Source organism: Drosophila eugracilis, unplaced genomic scaffold (genome assembly GCF_018153835.1).
Source record: "Drosophila eugracilis isolate 14026-0451.02 unplaced genomic scaffold, ASM1815383v1 contig_722, whole genome shotgun sequence".
Classification (NCBI taxonomy): Eukaryota; Metazoa; Arthropoda; class Insecta; order Diptera; family Drosophilidae; genus Drosophila; species Drosophila eugracilis.
Window position 1 is genome coordinate 918,467 of NW_024573616.1, and position 19,823 is coordinate 938,289.

General features: G+C 39.2%; 1 protein-coding gene across 1 annotated transcript in view; it reads left to right on the top strand.

Moving 5' to 3' along the window:
• The first annotated feature begins 1,479 nt into the window (after positions 1-1,479).
• Positions 1,480-19,823, top strand: part of LOC108115107 — a 40,613-nt gene continuing 22,269 nt past the window's right edge. Inside the window, 7 exon segments of the mRNA XM_017226356.2 lie at positions 1,480-1,881; positions 5,755-6,698; positions 11,080-11,277; positions 11,858-12,010; positions 12,077-12,265; positions 12,344-12,515; positions 18,317-18,448. Coding sequence (XP_017081845.2) covers positions 6,101-6,698; positions 11,080-11,277; positions 11,858-12,010; positions 12,077-12,265; positions 12,344-12,515; positions 18,317-18,448 — 1,442 coding nt within the window. The 5' untranslated portion in view covers positions 1,480-1,881; positions 5,755-6,100.

Below are 19,823 nucleotides of genomic sequence, written 5' to 3' on the forward strand. Positions count from 1 at the left end.
GTTGCCGTAAAGTTGAGAAGTTGAAGCGTCGTTAGAGAATCGGTCGAAAAGTTGTCAAACTATTGTAAAGTCGCGCCAAATTATTTGTCAAATCATAATTTAAACATAAATACCTGTGTAACTATTATTAAATTTTATATAACATATATAATATCGAATTATCTTACATACATAACCAGAAATAGTCTTACCTTTGCCGAATTTCTATATTATTTTTTGTTTTCCTACTTTTCGTGAATTATTCAATTAAGCACCTAAAGTGATGGACAATAACTGATCCTAAATGCGTTGATCGATTTTGTGTGGACTGAGTATTTTTTTATTGTTTTTGATTGTTTGGCTGCCTAATTGATACTGAGGAAAATTTCAAAGTTGCCATATGTGGGGAGAGTAGCCAATGTTGCCATATGTGGCACTTATTCATAATGTATACATTGATAGGTGGATCTTAAGTCTAATGGGTATGGAACTATGAGGTTGGCAATATGAGCCAAGATTAAAACACTAAGTGATGGTTTTCGAACAATAACAAAAATATGATTCCATTTTGTGTTATTTTTGCTTAACTTTTATTTTAGAGGGTACAGCAAAATTCTGTAGACTTAGCACATTTATTGGTATTTCTTTTTTCCTCCGACTTTTACTTCGTAAAAAACCCTTTCAAACTCGCTTCAGCAATCACCTTAAACATCTTCCTTTTTCCAGTGGCCTCACCAAATTGGCGATGAAGTGAAGGCACAATGAAGAAGTCAAACAAGTCACTTAGCTGCTGCGTGCTGCGATGCAAAAACGCTTGGCAAATAGAGGTAGACCTAGGTCGGAGTTCGGCTTTGTCTCTTAGGGGGAGTTCACTTTTTTCCTTTTTCCTTTCCTTGATTCTTGGCTGAGAGCCAAGCTGCTTTAAGACCCTAACTTGGCTCCTGCCTGTGCACTTAGACTTAGAGATAGATTTGCGGCAGGAAGTCTTTGATAACAGAAAAGAGAAAATCTTTCCACTCGGCATCAAAAGATGTTTATTTACGTATTCAGGGAGCGGAAGTTGCGGAAATTTCTCCGAAATGGGATATGGAAATCTCCAGGAAGTACAAGGAATGCTATGTGAAGGGATATGGAATTATAAAAAATATAATTTATAAATATTTACCAAGATCACCTCTAATATATTGCACTGTTCCTTAAATTAAATACTCGAAGGTTCAAAATAGACTGAATATGTGATCACATATTAAGAAAACTTCTTAGTCTTTTAAGAAAATTGATAACAAACCCTTCTTGACAGCTTTTGAGCTCTTTGTGATCTTTCACAACAGTACAATTTCGTAAACAAACCCGAATTTACCCTGAATTTTCGAGAATTTCTAGCGCAAAAGTGAAATTCTCTCAGCTAAGAGAAGATTTTGTCAAAGAGAAAAGATCCCGGGAATGCCCGGCAATTCTTCAGCCTTAAGAATCTCCGAGCAGTTGCAGTTTGAACGTGGATCGTGTCGGTTGGAGATCGCTCGAGTTTCTCGTTTTGCTTTCTGTGGGGAAAAGTCTTATGCCAAGCCAAACAGCAGTGAAATAAATCTTGTGTGATCCAAAAATAACGCCCAGAAAATATCTGCAAAGGGGACACAAACAGAGCGCGTGCCAAGTGCTCGAGTGAAAATGTTTACGCGCAGAAGGCACCGAAGTTAATCAGTTCGAAAAAGAAAAGTCTTTGCCGAGTGATTTATTTCAAGTGTGTAGCAATCGTTACTGAATGAAAGAAAATAATCGAAGGCATCTTCGATTTATTTGTGCGAAACCACAGAAAGTGACAAACGAAAATACCGCCTGTGCCAAAATTGTTTTGCGCATCTTTCGGCCAGATCAAAGATACAACAAATCAAGCACAACTTGGTAAATGCAAAAATTGAAAAATTGACAACGCGCATAATTATCGGCAATCCAATGGTCAAATGGCCCGTGAAAATGAATTTCCAAAAGAATTAATCTGCTTCACTGGTCGTTCTCATTCGAGTACATGAAATGCCATGGCGATTTGCCTTAATTAATAAACGAAATATTCCTTCTCGAAGGAAAATATGCAAAATAATTAAATGTAAAAACGTGCAAAAAGATCCCATATATTTTTTTCCGTATAAATAAAGTGCAGGAATTAACTTCTTGTGGAGCTCGTTAAATTGCCCCCAATACTTGCTCGAAAAAATCGAAAATATTCGAAAATTCAGTGATGTGTGACGCCTGCAAATATTTCAACATACATACATATGTATAAGCAAAGTATAATAATAGCAAACAAATATAAAGCGAATATCTTGCGCAGATTATCCGAGAAAGCGATTTATTTCTAGGTGTTTATTAGATGAACATTCGGGTGCTCGGGATTCCAATTTGGGTCTTTAAATACACGGCTTGTACAAGTTTACTAAAACTAAACGCCAAGCCAAATCCCTTTTCGTTGCACAAAAACATTTATGTAAACAAATTGAAACAAATTCGTTGTGTTTCGAGTAACCGAATTATTTAAAAATAAACATTTCACTTAATTTGCACGATAGTTCGCCCTGCCCACCGCCCACTTCTGTGCATGTTTTTTTGCGAGGGAGACCAAAAATAAATCGCATAATTCGAAATAATTCGGCACGATCTTCTGCATTTGGCTTGGGGTTTGTTGAACTTTTTGTCGCAGTTTTGAATTTTCGTATTTTCCAAATGTTGTTTTCTGCAAGTCAGCTAAAATTAGTTGTACTTTATAGTTGCCATTTCGGTTTGGCGTGTCAGAAGTGACAGCTTTCGATGCGTCGACATTTCTGTGCTAATTATGCAAATTCTGGCCCTGTGTCCGTTGTACAATGTTGTTTTCCTGGGGTTAAGGGGGCTTAACCCATGGGACCCCAGCTACGTGGCCCTTCTGTCATCATTTGCATCACAAAAGCGCTGGAGAAACTCTCGCTGGAATTGTTACATGGCTGGTGGAATATAATTTATGACACTGTCACATCTGTTTCCCTCGAAACTATGTCGAAAGTGTTTCGCTATTGATTATGCGGTCTGCGGATAAGGATCCTCTTTTCGCTCTATTTTAAAGTTTATTCAAGCAGACAGCACACTTCAATTGACCCACAAATTGTTCGTTTTAACCATCCAAAGGCAAATCCAAATGCCAAATGCTCGGCTGAGTGACTTCATCAGAGCAAGAAAAGCATTCCGCGAATTGTTTTGACCAGGCCAAGTGGACCGGCAGAAAATAAGTGACTTCGCGACAGAGTAATCCAAATCAAATCACTTTACTTAAATTCCAATTGCACTTTTCCCGCTTTCCCGGCTCTCGTTGATTTTTCCATTTTCCCATCTTGTTTCCGTTCGGTGCGATTTCCTTTTTCGCCAGCTGCCAACTGGCAAGTTTGTCTTGCGATTTTCCTTCTATTTTCGCGAATTTCTCTATTTATTTATTTTTGCCTTTGGTGACGACATTTCGTGGAGTGAGCGGACAATGCAGCGAAATTCCGTGAATATTTTTGTCCATTCGTTTTTATTTTTAAGCACTTACTATTTATTTTTAACACTGTGCATTTTGTTTAAATTTGCATTGCCACCGTGGCTATTCTCTCTATCTATCTCTATTTCTGTATTTATTTTTTATTAGTCCCACTTTTAGTGGCGAGTATTGGTATTGGTAGCCCCTGCAGTTTCAGCTTTCGTTTTTCGAAATTTGCATTTAATGGCCGCCGACAGCTGTCTTAATTTACTTTCACTGAGTGGATACGTTAAACCGACAGATTGCCGAGAAAACATCACAGAAATAGCATTGATTTTCTATTTCGCTCCGTTCTAAAAATACTGATATTCTATAACAAGATAGCTAAAAAGCAACATCCGTTTATGCTGACTCAATTAGCTTTCGAACGAGTTGTTGAGGGAATTTATGGGATTTTCCTTTCGCTACGGCGCTTTTCACGGCTGTCTAAGTGCTTGGCTAAACTCCACTTCAGCATCCATTCCACGCGTTTAGCAAAGGTCAATTTTATGTTCACAGCAAATGTACCTTGACATTTATGTGTGCTTGTGATGCAAACAAACAAACCAGCACACAACATGCTCATATCCGGGAAAACACACACACACACAGTAAAACTTCGAACAAAAAATGCAATAAATAACAAAATCATTTAAAGAGATTTTTTATTATTCTCTAGGTTGTTTATTAGTTGTATATGTAGTAAAGTATATATAAATATGTGATGAAATATTGCCAATACTTTAATATTTGGCAGAGAGATTTCAATCTATAAATGTTTAAAACTATATTTTTATTGTATCTCTACAACTAATAGAAATACTAAATAACCTGTTCTATATCTCGATTATCTAGCTTTACCTTTTTTCTTATTATTTTTTCGCTGGGTTACACATTTTCTGTTAATGATTTAAATACAAATAATAAGATTTTTGTAATGCCTTTTGAATAAAAAATATATTTGGAAGAATATATTATTATAAGAGTGTCCGATCTTCGGCTTGCGCCCTTTTCCTCTAATATTTTTGTACATTTTCATTTTAGCTTGTTCTATTTAGTTTGTTGTTATTGTGAAAAATGCTTTTAGTGTGTCAGTGCGTTGTGATTATTTTGATATATACTCACGCACACACGCGCAGAGTCCCACACTCAGTCACACATTTTGGGTTTACACAAACACATGTGCCGCCCATGTGCCACCCCCTTCCTACGTCACTGCGCCTTTCTTGGCGTGCTCGTAAAAAAACATTTAAATTCCTTTTCATTTTTAGTTTTGAGTTTGGCGTTTGTTTTACTTTTATAGCGAAATTAGCTCACTTCGCCGGCGTGTCGACATAAATCGAGATGGAAAAGAAACAGAGGAAGCTAATTGAATTTTCATTGGTATTTTTGCTTTTATGATTAATCGTCATGGGAAATCTTTAGCTATGGACTGGATTTTCCATTCCATTTATTTCTGAATGCTCTTTGTTTACGTTACGCAAATGTGAGACTACACGGCACTAAATTGTGAAAAGCCTTCGGAGCTCATTTTGCATGTGTCAGGACCTGAATGACGGACGCTTGTTCAACGTTTATTCTCATTTGTATACAAATATTCGGTTTAATGGCAATTTCTTATCATGTTTAACATGAAAAGCATTCGAATAAGTGTCGGAAGTTCTTTTCATTTCATTTCCATTCACTTTACTTCGATCGAATCGATTTGACAAAGTCCAAAGTCTGAAGGCATTCATAACTAATGGGCACTATAAATAAGTGACTTCCACCATACCATCAGAGGAGTCCTAAAATAATATTTGAAATTCTGAAAATGAACAGCACATTGATTGTCTGCCACACACGAGAGGGCATGTCAATTGGAAAATGCAGTGCCAATGAGAACTGAACGATTGACTCAATCAGAACGGGCCATTAATTTCAGATATGAATTGACTTTAAGGGGGCCGTTGTTTGTTTTCTATATCTTCCTGATGTTCCATGAAATTTTACCAAGAAGATTTCAGTTTCTCTCTCGAATATATATTTAGTTTAAGACATGTTTCTAGATACCTTTTGCTTAATCAAAAATCTTTTTTTTTATAAAAACTAGTAATTTTCTTTTAGAAAGTAAAGAAAAACGTAAGCTTGCGTAAAACCAAAATTAAAGTGTAATGAAATTGTCGAGCAGCTTCAATATACTTAGTGCTTTTCACTAACAATTTTCTTGGTGTTTTTCTCCTCGCAAACAATGTTCGGGCGTATAAAAGCAGACGAAACTTTTGTTGCAAATGAAATTAAATACGGAAAAGAACTGGACAAAGGAGCATGCTAAATTCTGCAAGTAAATAAACTGTCGAAACTATTTAAGGCGCTCAAAGAAAATCCATGTAAATACGGAGTCCGGAAAATGTGAGCCATTCGGTTGGACGCAACAAAGAAGGAAAACAGCGAAAAACCCGAGGAAAAAGCACAATTAACCAAAAAGGAAAGACAAACACGAGCGGAATGTGAAAAGTTTTTCCCCAAAAAGAGAGAGAGAGTGTAAGGCCAAAATTAATATCGAAAATAGCAGAAAACAGCAGCTGTAGAGAGCCGGCGGGGGCGGATAACAAAGCCATGAAGTTTCGTTTGGCATCATTTTGGCTATTTCTGCTGACAGTTGGCGGCTATCGCCAGCAATTAAGCCACCTTTTCGCGGGGGGCGTGGCCACATCCGAAAAGCAGCTGCACAAAGGAAATGAACTGGAAAACGCAATGAAATTGCGTGAAACCTCAAAGCAAACACGGGTTATCGGGGACATCACAACGACAATTCAGCCGGATCCGGGCAGATCAATTGGCCATCAGGCGGTAGTGCGACGTGCCAAGGCCCCGGCAACCAATTTGGAGCTGCATTTGAGGCAGAGCATGAGCAAGCTGTTCGCCGATGATGCAACCACCCATGGACAGCAACCCAATGGCACTGACAAACCCACGGCCGCAGTTTTGGCCACCGATGACAGCCGCGGCGAGGCGTCGACCACCCATCACCCGGGGCGACGACATGTGGTCCCCGATAAGCTGCAGTACACCCAGGAGATCCAGGTGAAGCAGGGTCGCCTCATGGGCATCACACGTCGCTTCCAGGTGACCAGCGGACTGCGGCAGGTGGACCAGTTCCTGGGACTGCCCTACGCGGAGGCGCCCACGGGCAATCGGCGCTTTATGCCACCAGGTGAGTGTCCGAAATAGCTACCTTTAGTGCCTTTAGTTTGATGAAAAATGCGAGATATAGAAAGATTAATTTCAATTCTATATGGAGACTATTAACACTGTTAAATTTTTTTACAAATAATAAAAAACATGAAGGATACTTTATTCGACAGGCCACAGTTTATTCGAAAATTATATAGATGTGAGGTCTTTTTTAAATAACAGTTATGTTTATATTATAAATTTAATTACAAATATGTTTATTTTACATTATTTATATAGAATCTTTGCGTCTTATTTGCTTCCCTTGAGCAGGTCTTATCATCGTGAACTCTTCTCAAATGCTCCTCGTTCCTCTCCTCGCAGATCGCTTCAATCTTCTGGTTTCATCTTCATCGTCCACGTCGTTTCCACCTCCTTCTCCAGATGGTCAATCTCCATCTCTTCGTTCCTGGTGTTTCGCCGTCTAGGGACTTTGTATGTTCTTATTAACCATTCCCACAAAGATATCTAATATTTATCATTTGTTATGGTTTTTTCTTGGTTTAATGTATTTTTCTATAACACTGGGACTTGATTAGATATGACTAAAACTAGATTTAGCAGTTCTTGGAAATCAATTTTCCAATCGATAATTTTTAATGTAACACTGTTAAATTCTACCTTATCTAAATATTTCAAATTTTTAATGTGAAGGAGCAATGCAATTGAACTTAAAACCCTTTTATTGAGAATGGCATTGTCAAAAGTCTTTTTTAAGGAAAACAGACAACAAAGTTTAGTACCTATTAAAATATGAAAATGGAACTTAATGGCAGTTTACATCTATTTTTATAAACATCAGACAATTAAATCATTAACAAAAACGAAACCCTCTGGCTTAAAGCGTGCAAAATAAGAGTTAACATGTGTTGAATATTGATAGCTGCTTGTTAAATGCAACATAAACAATGTTTTTGGAAAACAAAAGCCCATTGTAAATAATTTCCTTTTTTTAAACCATCCATGAACTTGAAAAGGGGATTAAACCATAACATTTAAACAGCTAAACATGTTTCATTAAAAATTACTATTTACGACTGAGAATAGCAATTTGTATAATTTATTAGGGGATCCTCCATTTGAGGGACCCAATAAACTTTGAAATCCTAGCTATTTATATGCTTATACCTTCCCGCCGTAGGCAGTCAGCACTATTTGTGACCGCAAATATGATGGCAAATTGCCACTTTGGAGCACCAACAGGCAAACCCGAAAACCTCGAAGCCCCAAAATACCCAAAACTCCATTGGGGTGGAAGGAGGGTTTTGGGGTAGGGCAAACACTCCTTGAGCGGCCGACACATGCCGCCTCATTTCTCCTGCTGTCCATGTTAGATGTTAGAGCATCCTGTTGGTCCTGGGAGCGCTGCTGGGGCACTTAGAATTTAGCCTGCAATTTAAGCAATTATCGTTGAAGCTGGCCCCGGCATTAGGCTTTCACAGCCTGACATGTGCCCTCTCTAACACCGATCTGGCAGGATGTTGGTCCTGAAAGCACGTTTCTGAGTGTGTGTGCTTCCTGCCTCGAATGGCTATTATTATTGCAGCTTGTTTTTACAAGGATTGCAATGTAAATCCAAGCCATCCCCATCCCGCTTGCCCATTCACTTGGCCATATGTTGTGCGATTATGTTTCGGGCTTTGTACATGAATATTTTGCTTGTTTAATTAAGAGTGAAAATTGCTGGTATTATATGTATTTTTAGTTTGTTTATCAAAACATGATTTACGTTGCTAGTCTGCCAACTGGCCTGTGAGATTTGTGGCCGCCAAGCTGCCAACACTTCAGCCAAACTTCGGGCCTTTGTCCTGGTTTTCTGGGCATAAACAGGCCGCAGCTTCATCTGTTGGCAGCGTAACTTCCTCGTTGCCACACGGGCCTCCGGTTTCACTTGGTGTGCACTTAAAAAAACTTTTACTAAAAATATAACTTTTAATTGAATGAAAAGAATTAATTAGTCTGCCAAAAGTAGCAAGGGTTTGTTTTTCGCAAAGCAATTTGATTATAGGTGTCCATAATCATACGAGGAATATCTTCTTTCCTTTATGAAAAATTAACTAACTTAAAATTAATTGAATTATCATTGTTTTTATATTAAAGGATAAAGGATTATAGCAAAGTAAGTCTCCGGAATGCGAAAACTGGCACCCAGCCAATGCTCCCAGTGTACGTCCTACGTGGCGACGCTGCATAGCTTAGTGATTTTGAATCGCATTACGTAAAGACAATAAATTAACACGCCCCGGAGGCTGTTGAAAGTGTTGGCCACGATTTGCGTGTCAGATGGCTGTGTTGCAGTTTCCAGTTGCAGTTTCCAGTGGCTGTTTTCAGTTGGCAGTTTGCACTTCTCCGTTTGTCGCGCTAAGTTTATTGAGCACTTGAATGCCGTGCACTCAATCCGAGCGGACAGCAGCAACATTTCGCTGCACCGCAGCAACATCAACGGTGACACCAGTAGCAGCAGGAGCAACAACTAGAGGCGGGCATATTTGTGAAGGGGGAGTTGTTGTCAGCGTGCCATTGCAAACACGTCGTCGCTGATACAACTTGCCTTGAAATTCGCCCCGCAAATATAAGCCAATGCAAATATGCTCACGTTGCGAATGCGTAATGTGTAGATAGCCTGTCAAAGCGGAGGACATCCAAACCCGTATGCAAACGGAGTCCTGTTCGTTTGTGTGATAGATTTTGTTTGTGCGCTGCGACCAAACAAATACACATCGTTTTCGATTCTGCTCGTCGTTCGTTTCCCATTTCCGCTGGAGTTTTCTGGGTTCTGAGTTCACAGTCTAGAACCTCTTCCTGTTGCCGGTGCCGGTTGCGAAATTTATTAATAACAAAATGCAAATAATGTTCACATCCGCATATTGGATACACGTTTGGAGTTGCTCTTTTCTTCGTATTTTTATGGGCTCAATAACGCGACGAAATGAAATTTGTCCGCCGCGAATGTGTCAAAGTGTAAATGTTGCATATTTTTTGGGGTGTTGAGCGAGCATCCGAAATTGAAATTCGCTTTGATTTGGGTGGTCTAACCCACTCCCACTTTTTGATGAATAAACTTGTTGAAATTGAAATTGAGTGCACTGTAAAAAAATTTGAGCATTTTTTGCCCATTATCTTGTGGATCTTTACTAAATCAATAACATATCATATCATATCGTTATTAAAAGTAAATTAATTCTTTAGTATTTTCCATGTATTCCCAAATTTCTTTCCGTGCGCTATTTGTTGGACTTGAATCAATTATTGCCTGCCAGTTGCTTGTGTTAATATTGTTATTGAATTGGTTGAGCCCACTCAAAGCATGTTTGAATTTGCAATAATATTTTCAATCAAGGCTCGGTGATTGAAGCCACTTAATTTGCCTAAGCCCATGAATTTGCATATCGATCGCTCCTAAATAACCGCAAAACAATCTGAAGCCGTAACAATGTGGTGTCAAAATTTGTAAGCGATTTGCCAACGCTCCACCGAGATGGATTGGCATCTGTGCGGGTTCCGCCCTCTGCGTCCTTTAACCGCATGGATTTCTGATTTAGATTTGGTTTTCGAAGCAGTGACCAGAATCCGAACTAACTTGACCAAATCGTGGTTGGCCATTCACCGACGATTCTCCGCATCTGCGAGCACGGTTTGACGTTAACTGCAACACCAAAGCGTAACCGCAGTCAACTTGGCCACGAATCGGATATGGACAGGACCAAATGCCGAGAACTGAGTGCCGGGCACCAAGTGTCCTTTGGTCTCCAATGGCACTTGTGTGCAGGAAGTCCGAGCCGTGTCTCTGTGTATGTCTGTGTTTGCTTGTTTATGGCGTTTTCAAGTGCCTGTTGACCGTGTTACATAAATACGGAATTGACTTTTTGGCCACAGCGCTTCGAAAGCAATCGAATGGCTGCGAAACAGTGAGAGGAAATAGCAAAATGTGTTTGGCCACAATGGGTTAGGATGTTATTTCGTATGCCCTCTTTGTCAGTTCTCTGCAGGGGCTATTGAATTTCACAAGATATGTGTAAGGTGGGGTAGGAATTCGGAAAAATCGTTTTATTGAGTTTTCATAATGAATATTTTTTTTATTCTGAAAGATTGATACTAAAATTCCCAGAACTTGTTAAGGGGTTGCAAGGCTGTTGTTATAAACATTGTTCCTCTTAATGTCTAAGATCTTCTTAGAGTCTAATATGTATTAGTTTGAAAATCATTAAGCAAATTAAAGAAAAACCAATAACTTATTTCTTGCTTTTATTATTTTTCGATATACTCTTCAAAAGAACATAAACGTATGTTTAATTCGAAAAAATCAATATCCTCTAGAATCGCTCTTATATTTTTATTAAACTTATCGTTCATCGTTTCAGGTGCCCCCTTGCCCTGGCAGGGCTTGAAGATAGCACGCCATCTTCCTCCGGTTTGCCCGCAAAAGTTGCCGGACCTCTCGCCCCATGGCAGTGAGAACATGTCCCGTGGTCGTCATAAGCACTTGAGTCGCCTCCTGCCCTATCTTCGAACAGAGAGCGAGGACTGTCTGTATCTCAATCTGTATGTGCCACATGAAGGTGAGTTTCAGCCACAGATTACAGATTGAAAGGAGCGATACTGCCAATTCCAATGCTTCGATATAATGCAATTTATTTATTGTCAATTATTGCATTTACTATATTGGCTTCAGTACCATTATTATGCAAAAATGATAAACGATTATACTTAGTTTGAGGCTTGATTTATTTTAATATTTATGATTTATTTTAAATACAATTTATGCAAATCTTTAAAATGCGTTAAACACATAAAGTTTAGTCAAAACTAGATTTTTAATACACATTTTAGTAAATTATATTACTACTTTAAATCAACCAATTAACTACATCCGATGAAATATGGTTTTATATTAAACGACTTTTATATTAAATTATTTGATATTATTTCTCATTTTATAAATTTGATGAACAAAGATCAATGTTAGAAGAAAAGTTTATTTTAATGTACAGTCTATTACTATACAAAGAAGGAATTGTACTAAGAAAGGTTTAAGACTTCTTTTATAAATATTATACTACCATTAAAAACCATTTAAAAACACCTGCTGACTAACCATTTCCATCTGATTTAAATGGAATTTTGCCCTTAAAACCGTAGAGCCTCAGAGTACTCCCAAGCAATATGCAGTACTTGTGTATCTCCATGGGGAGTCCTTCGAGTGGAACAGTGGCAATCCCTATGATGGCTCTGTCCTGTCCAGTTACGGAGAGGTGATTGTGGTAACCGTCAACTACAGATTGGGAGTGCTGGGTAAGTGCTGCCTCCTCAAAAAATGTGCCTCCTAGTCTAACTATCTTTTGTGGTTTCTATTCTAAGGATTCCTGCGGCCCAGCATCGATGCGCACAACATAGCAAATTACGCCCTGCTCGATCAGATTGCGGCGTTACATTGGATCAAGGAGAACATTGGTGCCTTCGGCGGCGACAACTCGCGTGTCACTTTAATGGGCCACAGTACTGGGGCGGCGTGTGTCAATTATCTAATGGTATCACCGGTGGCCTCAGGTGAGTGGAGTGGATTACGACTGACATAATACTATGAGAACATATTGTGGACGCTTATTGTGTGCAATTCCACCGCAGGCCTCTTCCACCGGGCCATCCTGATGTCCGGATCCGCGATGTCCGACTGGGCCGCCAGCAATCAGTCGCTGCAATTGACCATGCAAATCGCCCATGCCCTCGACTGTCCACTCAATGACCACGTCGAGGCGGAGGACGATGATGTCCTGCTCGATTGTTTGCGCCACCGTCGGTGAGTAGTCCTCGACCAACTGAATTATTTAGGAGCACCAACAACCGCATGAGCGATATGCGAACGATTATAAACAGCCGTAATGCTGGCTAATGCCTCTCAGTGAGTCTACATTAAGAGAAAACTATAGGTCGAACTTGCTGTTTAAGCGAAAACTTTTTACTAATTTAAGGTTTGTGTGTGGTAATTTCTTGATAGGGATAGCTTTTGAGCCATATATATAGGATGATTGTTTGATTGATTATTTCTTATAATACAAAGTGTTCACTATTTCTTGCAAAGTGTTGCTTGTGGCCAATGTGAATGGGTCTACTTCATTTACACTGGCATCTTCATTTGAATAGTGTTTTGTGTCCTCCGATTGAATTCGCCAACCCAACAGAATTTGGCGGCTTTGTGACCTGCCTAATGATTCGGTAAATTTACGAGCTTACAGAGCAACGATGTCAATGAGGCGTAAAGGCCTTTAGGCTCAACATCCTCATCCAAGTCCGTTCCCTTGACTAATCGGGTATAATGACCATGTCGATGGCTTGAAATTTGCGTGGCGATTACTCGAAATGTTCACTTTGACTGTTGGTCACTTTTTGGAAAGGAAACGCCCATCACGATGGTGATGGATGGCAGGACTTTGGTTTAATTACTTTTTAATTGCTTAATATTTCAAGTTTTTTGCATTGTTAGGATTCAGCTTAAGTATACAAGGGTTTTTCCTCGCTGAAGACGTATCGTATGTTTTGCTACATTTTCAAAAAATACAATGTCATTGGTTTAAAACTTAGGCCTCTTTTCAAAATGTAAACCAAAAGCACAGGCTGCTTATCGCATCATCTAATAAAATTATAAATCCAACTCGTGGCAAACTGCAATGTAATTCCAATTTGCATTCATAGATGCAATGACAATGTAAAAACAAAATGTAAAGCTATCTAAATCCAAATATTTTCATAAAATATTGTTAGAAATTAAATAACGTTGTTTTTGTTATTCGGTTGAATAATATTATTTTGTGTAAGTGAGATTTTGCCATCAATGGAAATTTGTGCATCATTTTAAAGGCTAAATTACTCAGGCAAATTAAACTAATTTGCCAGCTTATTTTCTGAAAATATTTTCTTTAAGTATAAACAGTTTCTGCCAACATTTCTTATTCATTGCACGCATTTCAGCGGATTATCCTATCAGATTGAGAGTTTCCCCTTCCATTAAAGCGTAGTAGCAAAAAACGCTTGAAAACAAGCCCGCCTTAAATGCGTTTTTTTCCATTCAACTGCATTTAATGCATGTGTGTGTGGGCGGAAGGAAGTTCATTTGTATGCCAAGGGGAGTAAACAAGAGCGAACTAAAAAACAATTTGCATACAAAATGAAAAAAAAAGGCGCATGTAACTAAATATGTAAAACTAAATCAACGACGGCACAATAATAGTAATTATGTTAATTATGCCAGCACACACTCACCCACGAACTGTCAGCCATTCGGCTAACAAACACTATGATGCAACAGTCGGTTTTATCTGCGCGTAGTACAGTATGTGTGTGTCTTTGCAAACTTTCAACTTGCTTTCTTGTCCTTAATTCAAATTGGCACAGTAACTTGAAAACCAAGCCAGAACTTTTGCTGACGTAAATAGTCGATTTAAGCAGCCGGAGTACAAGGAATTTTATAGGCTCTACGGGGAATAGAAGCTTAATAGAGTGATTAGGGTATGGAATATTCAAGGTTCTAAAATACTATCAAATTTTACCAAGCCTGTCAAACTAAAACTTTTAAAACGCTGGACTAAATAGCAATTTTTTAAATAATTTTCCGTATTTAATATGAATATCGAACTCAGATTCCAGATATAGGTCAGTAGGTGTTTTACAGCAAAATTGATCATTTTAAACCTTTTTCGATATGCATATCCCATCAGAAATCGGGAATACCCCCAACTAAAAGTTTATTTCAGAATGTTTTAATGAATGAGCTAAGCTTCGGTTTGAGCCTGAGAACTGCAGCCTCGTGTGGCAGCTTACTTAAATAACTGAGGGAATGAACGAGTGAATGAGTGAGTGAGTGGTGGTTGAGTAGCATGTGTGCTGGTCTGAGCGAGTGTTAAATGAATGCAATGAATTATGCATGAATTACTGAGCAAATGTGCTCATCGCTTTTACTGCAAAAGCACACACACATACACATACACTCCCAGCTAGTGAAACACAAACAGGTAACAACTACTTGGGCAAACAAACGGAGAGTCATAGCAGCATTTGTTTAACCCACTCCCAAACTCAGACATAAGACTTTGTCTCCGGATCCTAGGCCTCGTACATATTTAATCAAACTCTTGTCCAAATCCTGCCCATTGATTCGAATGTGTGCTTTTGCAACTTGTTAATTTATTCAAATTATTTACTATTACCCCGGCCTAATGTGTTTGCCTGCCAAACAGAACCTGTGATCTTTATTTACTTCTGGTCGAGCTCGCCTAAACTATTGTCTAATATGTATATTTAAATACCTCAGATTGCGATTGCCCACTTGGCCTTAAAGTGAGCAATACATTCCATTAGATTTCTATCTGTGCAAATATTTTTCTAAGCTGATTATAGCTTGTAAACGTTTTAGGGAAATTCTGAAATGAAAACTATGTAAATTTGAAATTTTGAAATTTAAATCATATCAGTTGCTGCTTGTTTTTAAATAAATAAATAAGACTTTAATATATTCAGGAGAATATTTTTGAGTGATAAAACAGCGCTCTAATCTTCTTAAAAATGCAACACAGACGAAACATATTGAAATATTGAGTATACGCCATGATGGCCCACATATAATCCCCCGCCTTGTCACCGTGTGCTTGCTTTGTGCCAGTCGAGCGCTTCTAATTGACAAAATAAAAGGCAGAGCATATTAAAAATTCATTAAATAGAAAGTAGACAGCTTAAGCAGGACCAGGAACACAAGTACGAACTAAAACTAAAACTATAGCCGTGATAGGGACAAGGCTAAACTGGGGCATAATAAATGTTCGGTTTGCCTGCAAACGAGTGGGTGTGTATGTGTGCGTGTGGCGTTCAAGTAGCTACATGCACTCTTAAGGACATCATCAATCTTCGTTCCTGCCACCAGCACACTGACAAATTGTGCATCTAGTATCTGTATCTGTGCCACCACATACAAAATACATATAGAGAGAAATCGCACATATTGTGTGTCTAACGAGTTAATCGCAGTTGCAGCTCAACTTGTGACAGTTTTGCACCAGCCGAGCTAATAAGAAACAACAACAGGGCAGGAGTAAACTCTACCCCTTATGAAAATCATAAATCACACTGTGTGCTTCATGGCGAACAACTTTGCAGCAGCTCCAACTTCAACGATGAAGGGATCAACCCCAAGACCCCGAGACTCTGGGGCACAACTTACTTTCCCGTAGCCGCCTGAATTGTTTTAGCTTCCACAAATTGTCAAAGTCAGAGGAAAACACAAGCTCACGTAGCTGTGGCCGTGCGGTGCAGACTTAAGCAATAAACTTGACCATGTGCCGATAGCCAGGCCCAACGATGACCACATAAGCCAGGAACATGTGCTGCACAGCTTTCCCTGCACCAAAGAAAAAGATAGCTTAATTACCAGCTTCGATTGCCTAATTTTCTTTAACGATAGTAAAATAATACAGAAACTATATAAAATAAAATAATCTTAAGATTCTGAATACCATTTATTTAAATATTTAATCAAATTATATTTTTAGAATTTGTTTTTTTTTTCAGTGTTTTAAGTCAGACTCCTTTAAAGAGCATGGGAGCTTTATTTGGTCTGGAAAGTGTTTGATGGCATTGCATCGATGGCTGCAGTCAGCTCTTAGCTTAAATGGATTACGATAATGTCCCTCTTCAATGGGATTTCAAAGGTGTTGAGTGAATTAACACACACATCCACCGACAGCTGGCAATTTTTGGTATTTTTTCGGCTTAGCATCTGAATGGATGCCAGGAATCTTTGGCATCGCTTCCAATTGAATTTTCCTCCATAGCTGCTTTGACTCAAGTTCAATCCATGCAAAGAGGACTGAATGATTATGAGAGAGAGAGAGATACGCTTTTAATTCAGCCGCATTCCCAGAATCATTGGTGAAAGACGAACCAAATTTTATGACTATGCAAACTTGGGAACTGTCATTTGGTCCAAGGTTACTATGAACCGAGTCGAGAGCTGAGCTGAGCATGCAGATGTTCATTTGAATTTCTATTACTTCCATTTCCACCTCAGCTGGCTGGTTCATTCCTGGTCTGCATTTTCCAGATAACACTTGTCCAACTCCGGTAGCCAAAATATTCCAGATTTTCGTATTTCTACCCTACATTCATTGTTGTTATACATTTTTTGTCGGTCCTTTTCTTAATTTGTGCCAATTTCTGTGCCATCGACACTTCAGTTGGAGCTCTGGCATGTGGATTTTTATGCAAACTATGCCAGAAATTGCACCCAACTGAACCATTTCGCCACTGCAATTTTGTATCAATACGGGGGTGCGGTGTTGCAGTTGGCCCAAACGAAGGCCAAACGAGCCAGTCAAGCGGGCAAAAAGAGCAAAAAGCGTAAATATTGCACCGAACGGAAATGCTTTGCTGGAGGAGGAACTTCAGACCAGAGATCGCAGAAGCATTCTGTATGTGTGCTGATTGTATTTCATATCCACGTGGCATTTTTATGTCGGGAAAAGGGTTGGGCTCCCCTCTCTGTATTGGCAACACACACATAAATACAAGTGTAAATCCGTACGAGTATGTGCCTGGGAATTGGTTTGCATTGCGGCTCTATTATGTCTTTGAATGTGGGAGAAATACGTTTTGAAAAAATGTCATAACTACAGGAAGTAACGCAAGTGCCACTGATAAGAGCGCAGACGTTGATGGAAGGCATTTGGTTACTTGTGAAGAAAATTTGAATATATGAATATGGAAAATACAATGGTAGAGGGAATATAAACCTCGGCGGATTGCTGCTAACACTTTTATTGCCTTGAATTGGGTGTTATAATTTTGCCCACGTAGCTGAAGGAGACATCTTCCTTCTAGACAGGCAGATTAATCCAACTGGAAGTAACTCTGAAGTTGTTTTCTCTCTCAGCGTTTCAGGAGACAAGAATGAATTCTTTTCAAGTGAAAGTTAAATTCCTGAAATGGTGTTCATCCACAAAATTGTGTCTGCTCCTGGGAAAAAGTTTTTGCCAAACTATAAGTAAAATCTGTTGCCTCTAAACATAGTATAGTTGGTATGTTATATATATTTCGGGATTTCACTTTAGTTATGTTCTGCGAAAAGCAAACAATTGTTCAAATAGAGGAACTGCCAGGAAAATATAAAAAAATTTATTTGCCCAACTATTTTTATACATCTTTGAAAGGCATTCAGCAACATGAGATATTAAAGCTTTTTAATAGTTATTTTCCTGAAAGTTCCGCAACTGAAAAGAGGCCATGGCACTCAGAAATCCTCTTAATTTTCTGCTTAGTAATTTGGCAATGCCCTAAAGACCATATGTGTATCTTGTAGGCCATCTCGTTGCCTTTATGTGAGCCACGTGTGCGTGGTACGTGCGAGTTACTGTCCAGCAACAAATCACACATAAAATTTATTAGAAATTTCAAATCAAAGTGAAAAGTGACCGCTGTCAGCCGGCTGAGCCGCCATAATACCAGCGGCCGTTGTAGGCCCTCTTCCAGAATATATGTCCATCTACTACGAAATTTATACCCAACTCGTTTGTGAGACCTTTTAACGCATTTTGTGCCGTTCTTGTTTCTTTGCAGCTACCAGGATATCTTGCACATACCAACGGCGCTCACACAATTTTCAACATCATTGGGTCCAATTGTCGATGGACATGTAATACCAAATCAACCGTACAAGGTCATGGGGCATTATACGGAGCACTTCAGTCGGTTTGTTAAGCAATTCCCTACCCATTCCCGACCTCATTCCCATTCCCATTTTCATCCATTGCGATTGCTTTTTCCTCAACCTAAAACCTAAACCTTAACCATTGCCAATTCCTTTGCGTTTGATATTTACTGGCGAACCGTGCTTTGGGGAGCTGTCAAACATTCCGTTTTTTCCGCTTTTGGCCCGGACAGACAGCTCACCGGACTATTTATTGTGCGCTACTTGATTAGACGTCTGGTATTTCTTTCTTCGATGCGTGTTTTTGCCCTCAGGTGAAGTGAAATCGTCTGTGAAAATCGAGGCCTGGGGTAAACCATTTAACACGCCGATTTTGCGTTGGCGTTAGCTCAGTTATCATCAAGCAAATTACGGCTAGAATGTCACTTGTTGGGTTTGATACGGGCCAAGAAAACACATTTACTTCAACACCTATTGGTTCCTGCATTTGGTCCATTCCGGACGGACGGTTCCCCAGGCAATATTTGCAGATGGGAGTTGGGTTCAGCTGCGGTCAAACTGAAGGTGAAACATTAAAGGCTAATAGAATATTGAGTCTGCACATAGAAAAACAATGTCACACTAAAATTACAACTCAAGGAAAACAACACTTTAGGTATATAGCTATAACTATGCTCATCTTATGGATTCTATGGTCGTGCATAATTTGAAAAGTATTAGAAAGTATTATTTAGTTAATTTTATTTTTTAAAGAATATTTTTTCCCTTGAACCTTAAATTTTTCTCCGTGTGCCGAAAGCAAATTAAATAAGCCTAAAACAAATAATGAACGAAGAAGCATCAAAGAGCTTCTTTGAGGGATCGGGTACCAAAGCCCCCCTATAAATTACACCCATCCATCAATCAATTGGGCAACAAGTAATAACTCAACTCCTCGAAGGACTCTGCACTCCGTGCGAAGTCCTATCCTTCCGGCACTCGCATTTCCCCGAAGGACATTGGGGCACGTGCTGCTTAGCCATTCAGTCAACCTAACACGGTATAATCTAATAAAATGCGTGATTAATTTGATTTTAATTGTTATCCTTTTGCAAGTCAAACGTGTTTGACACGCAGTACCGGGAAAAATAGAATAATAGCTGCCAGGAGGAGCCATTAATTACGGCAGACAGACAGAGTTTCGGGCTCAGAGAGGTAGGTCAGGTCACGGTTGAGTTGGGAAATTGAGGTGGAAGCACGTTTCACTCGACCGGAGATGTGGTCCTGGGCGGTTCCCCTCATCTTCGGCTTTTAATCACCTTAATCAGCGATGACCAAGGATTAAAGCCTTCCCAAATGAGTGAGGCTCTCTAGGAAAGTGCAGGAAAGTGGTGCTCGAGCACGCTCAAGTGTCCAGTTGCCATCCCATTGGCAGCT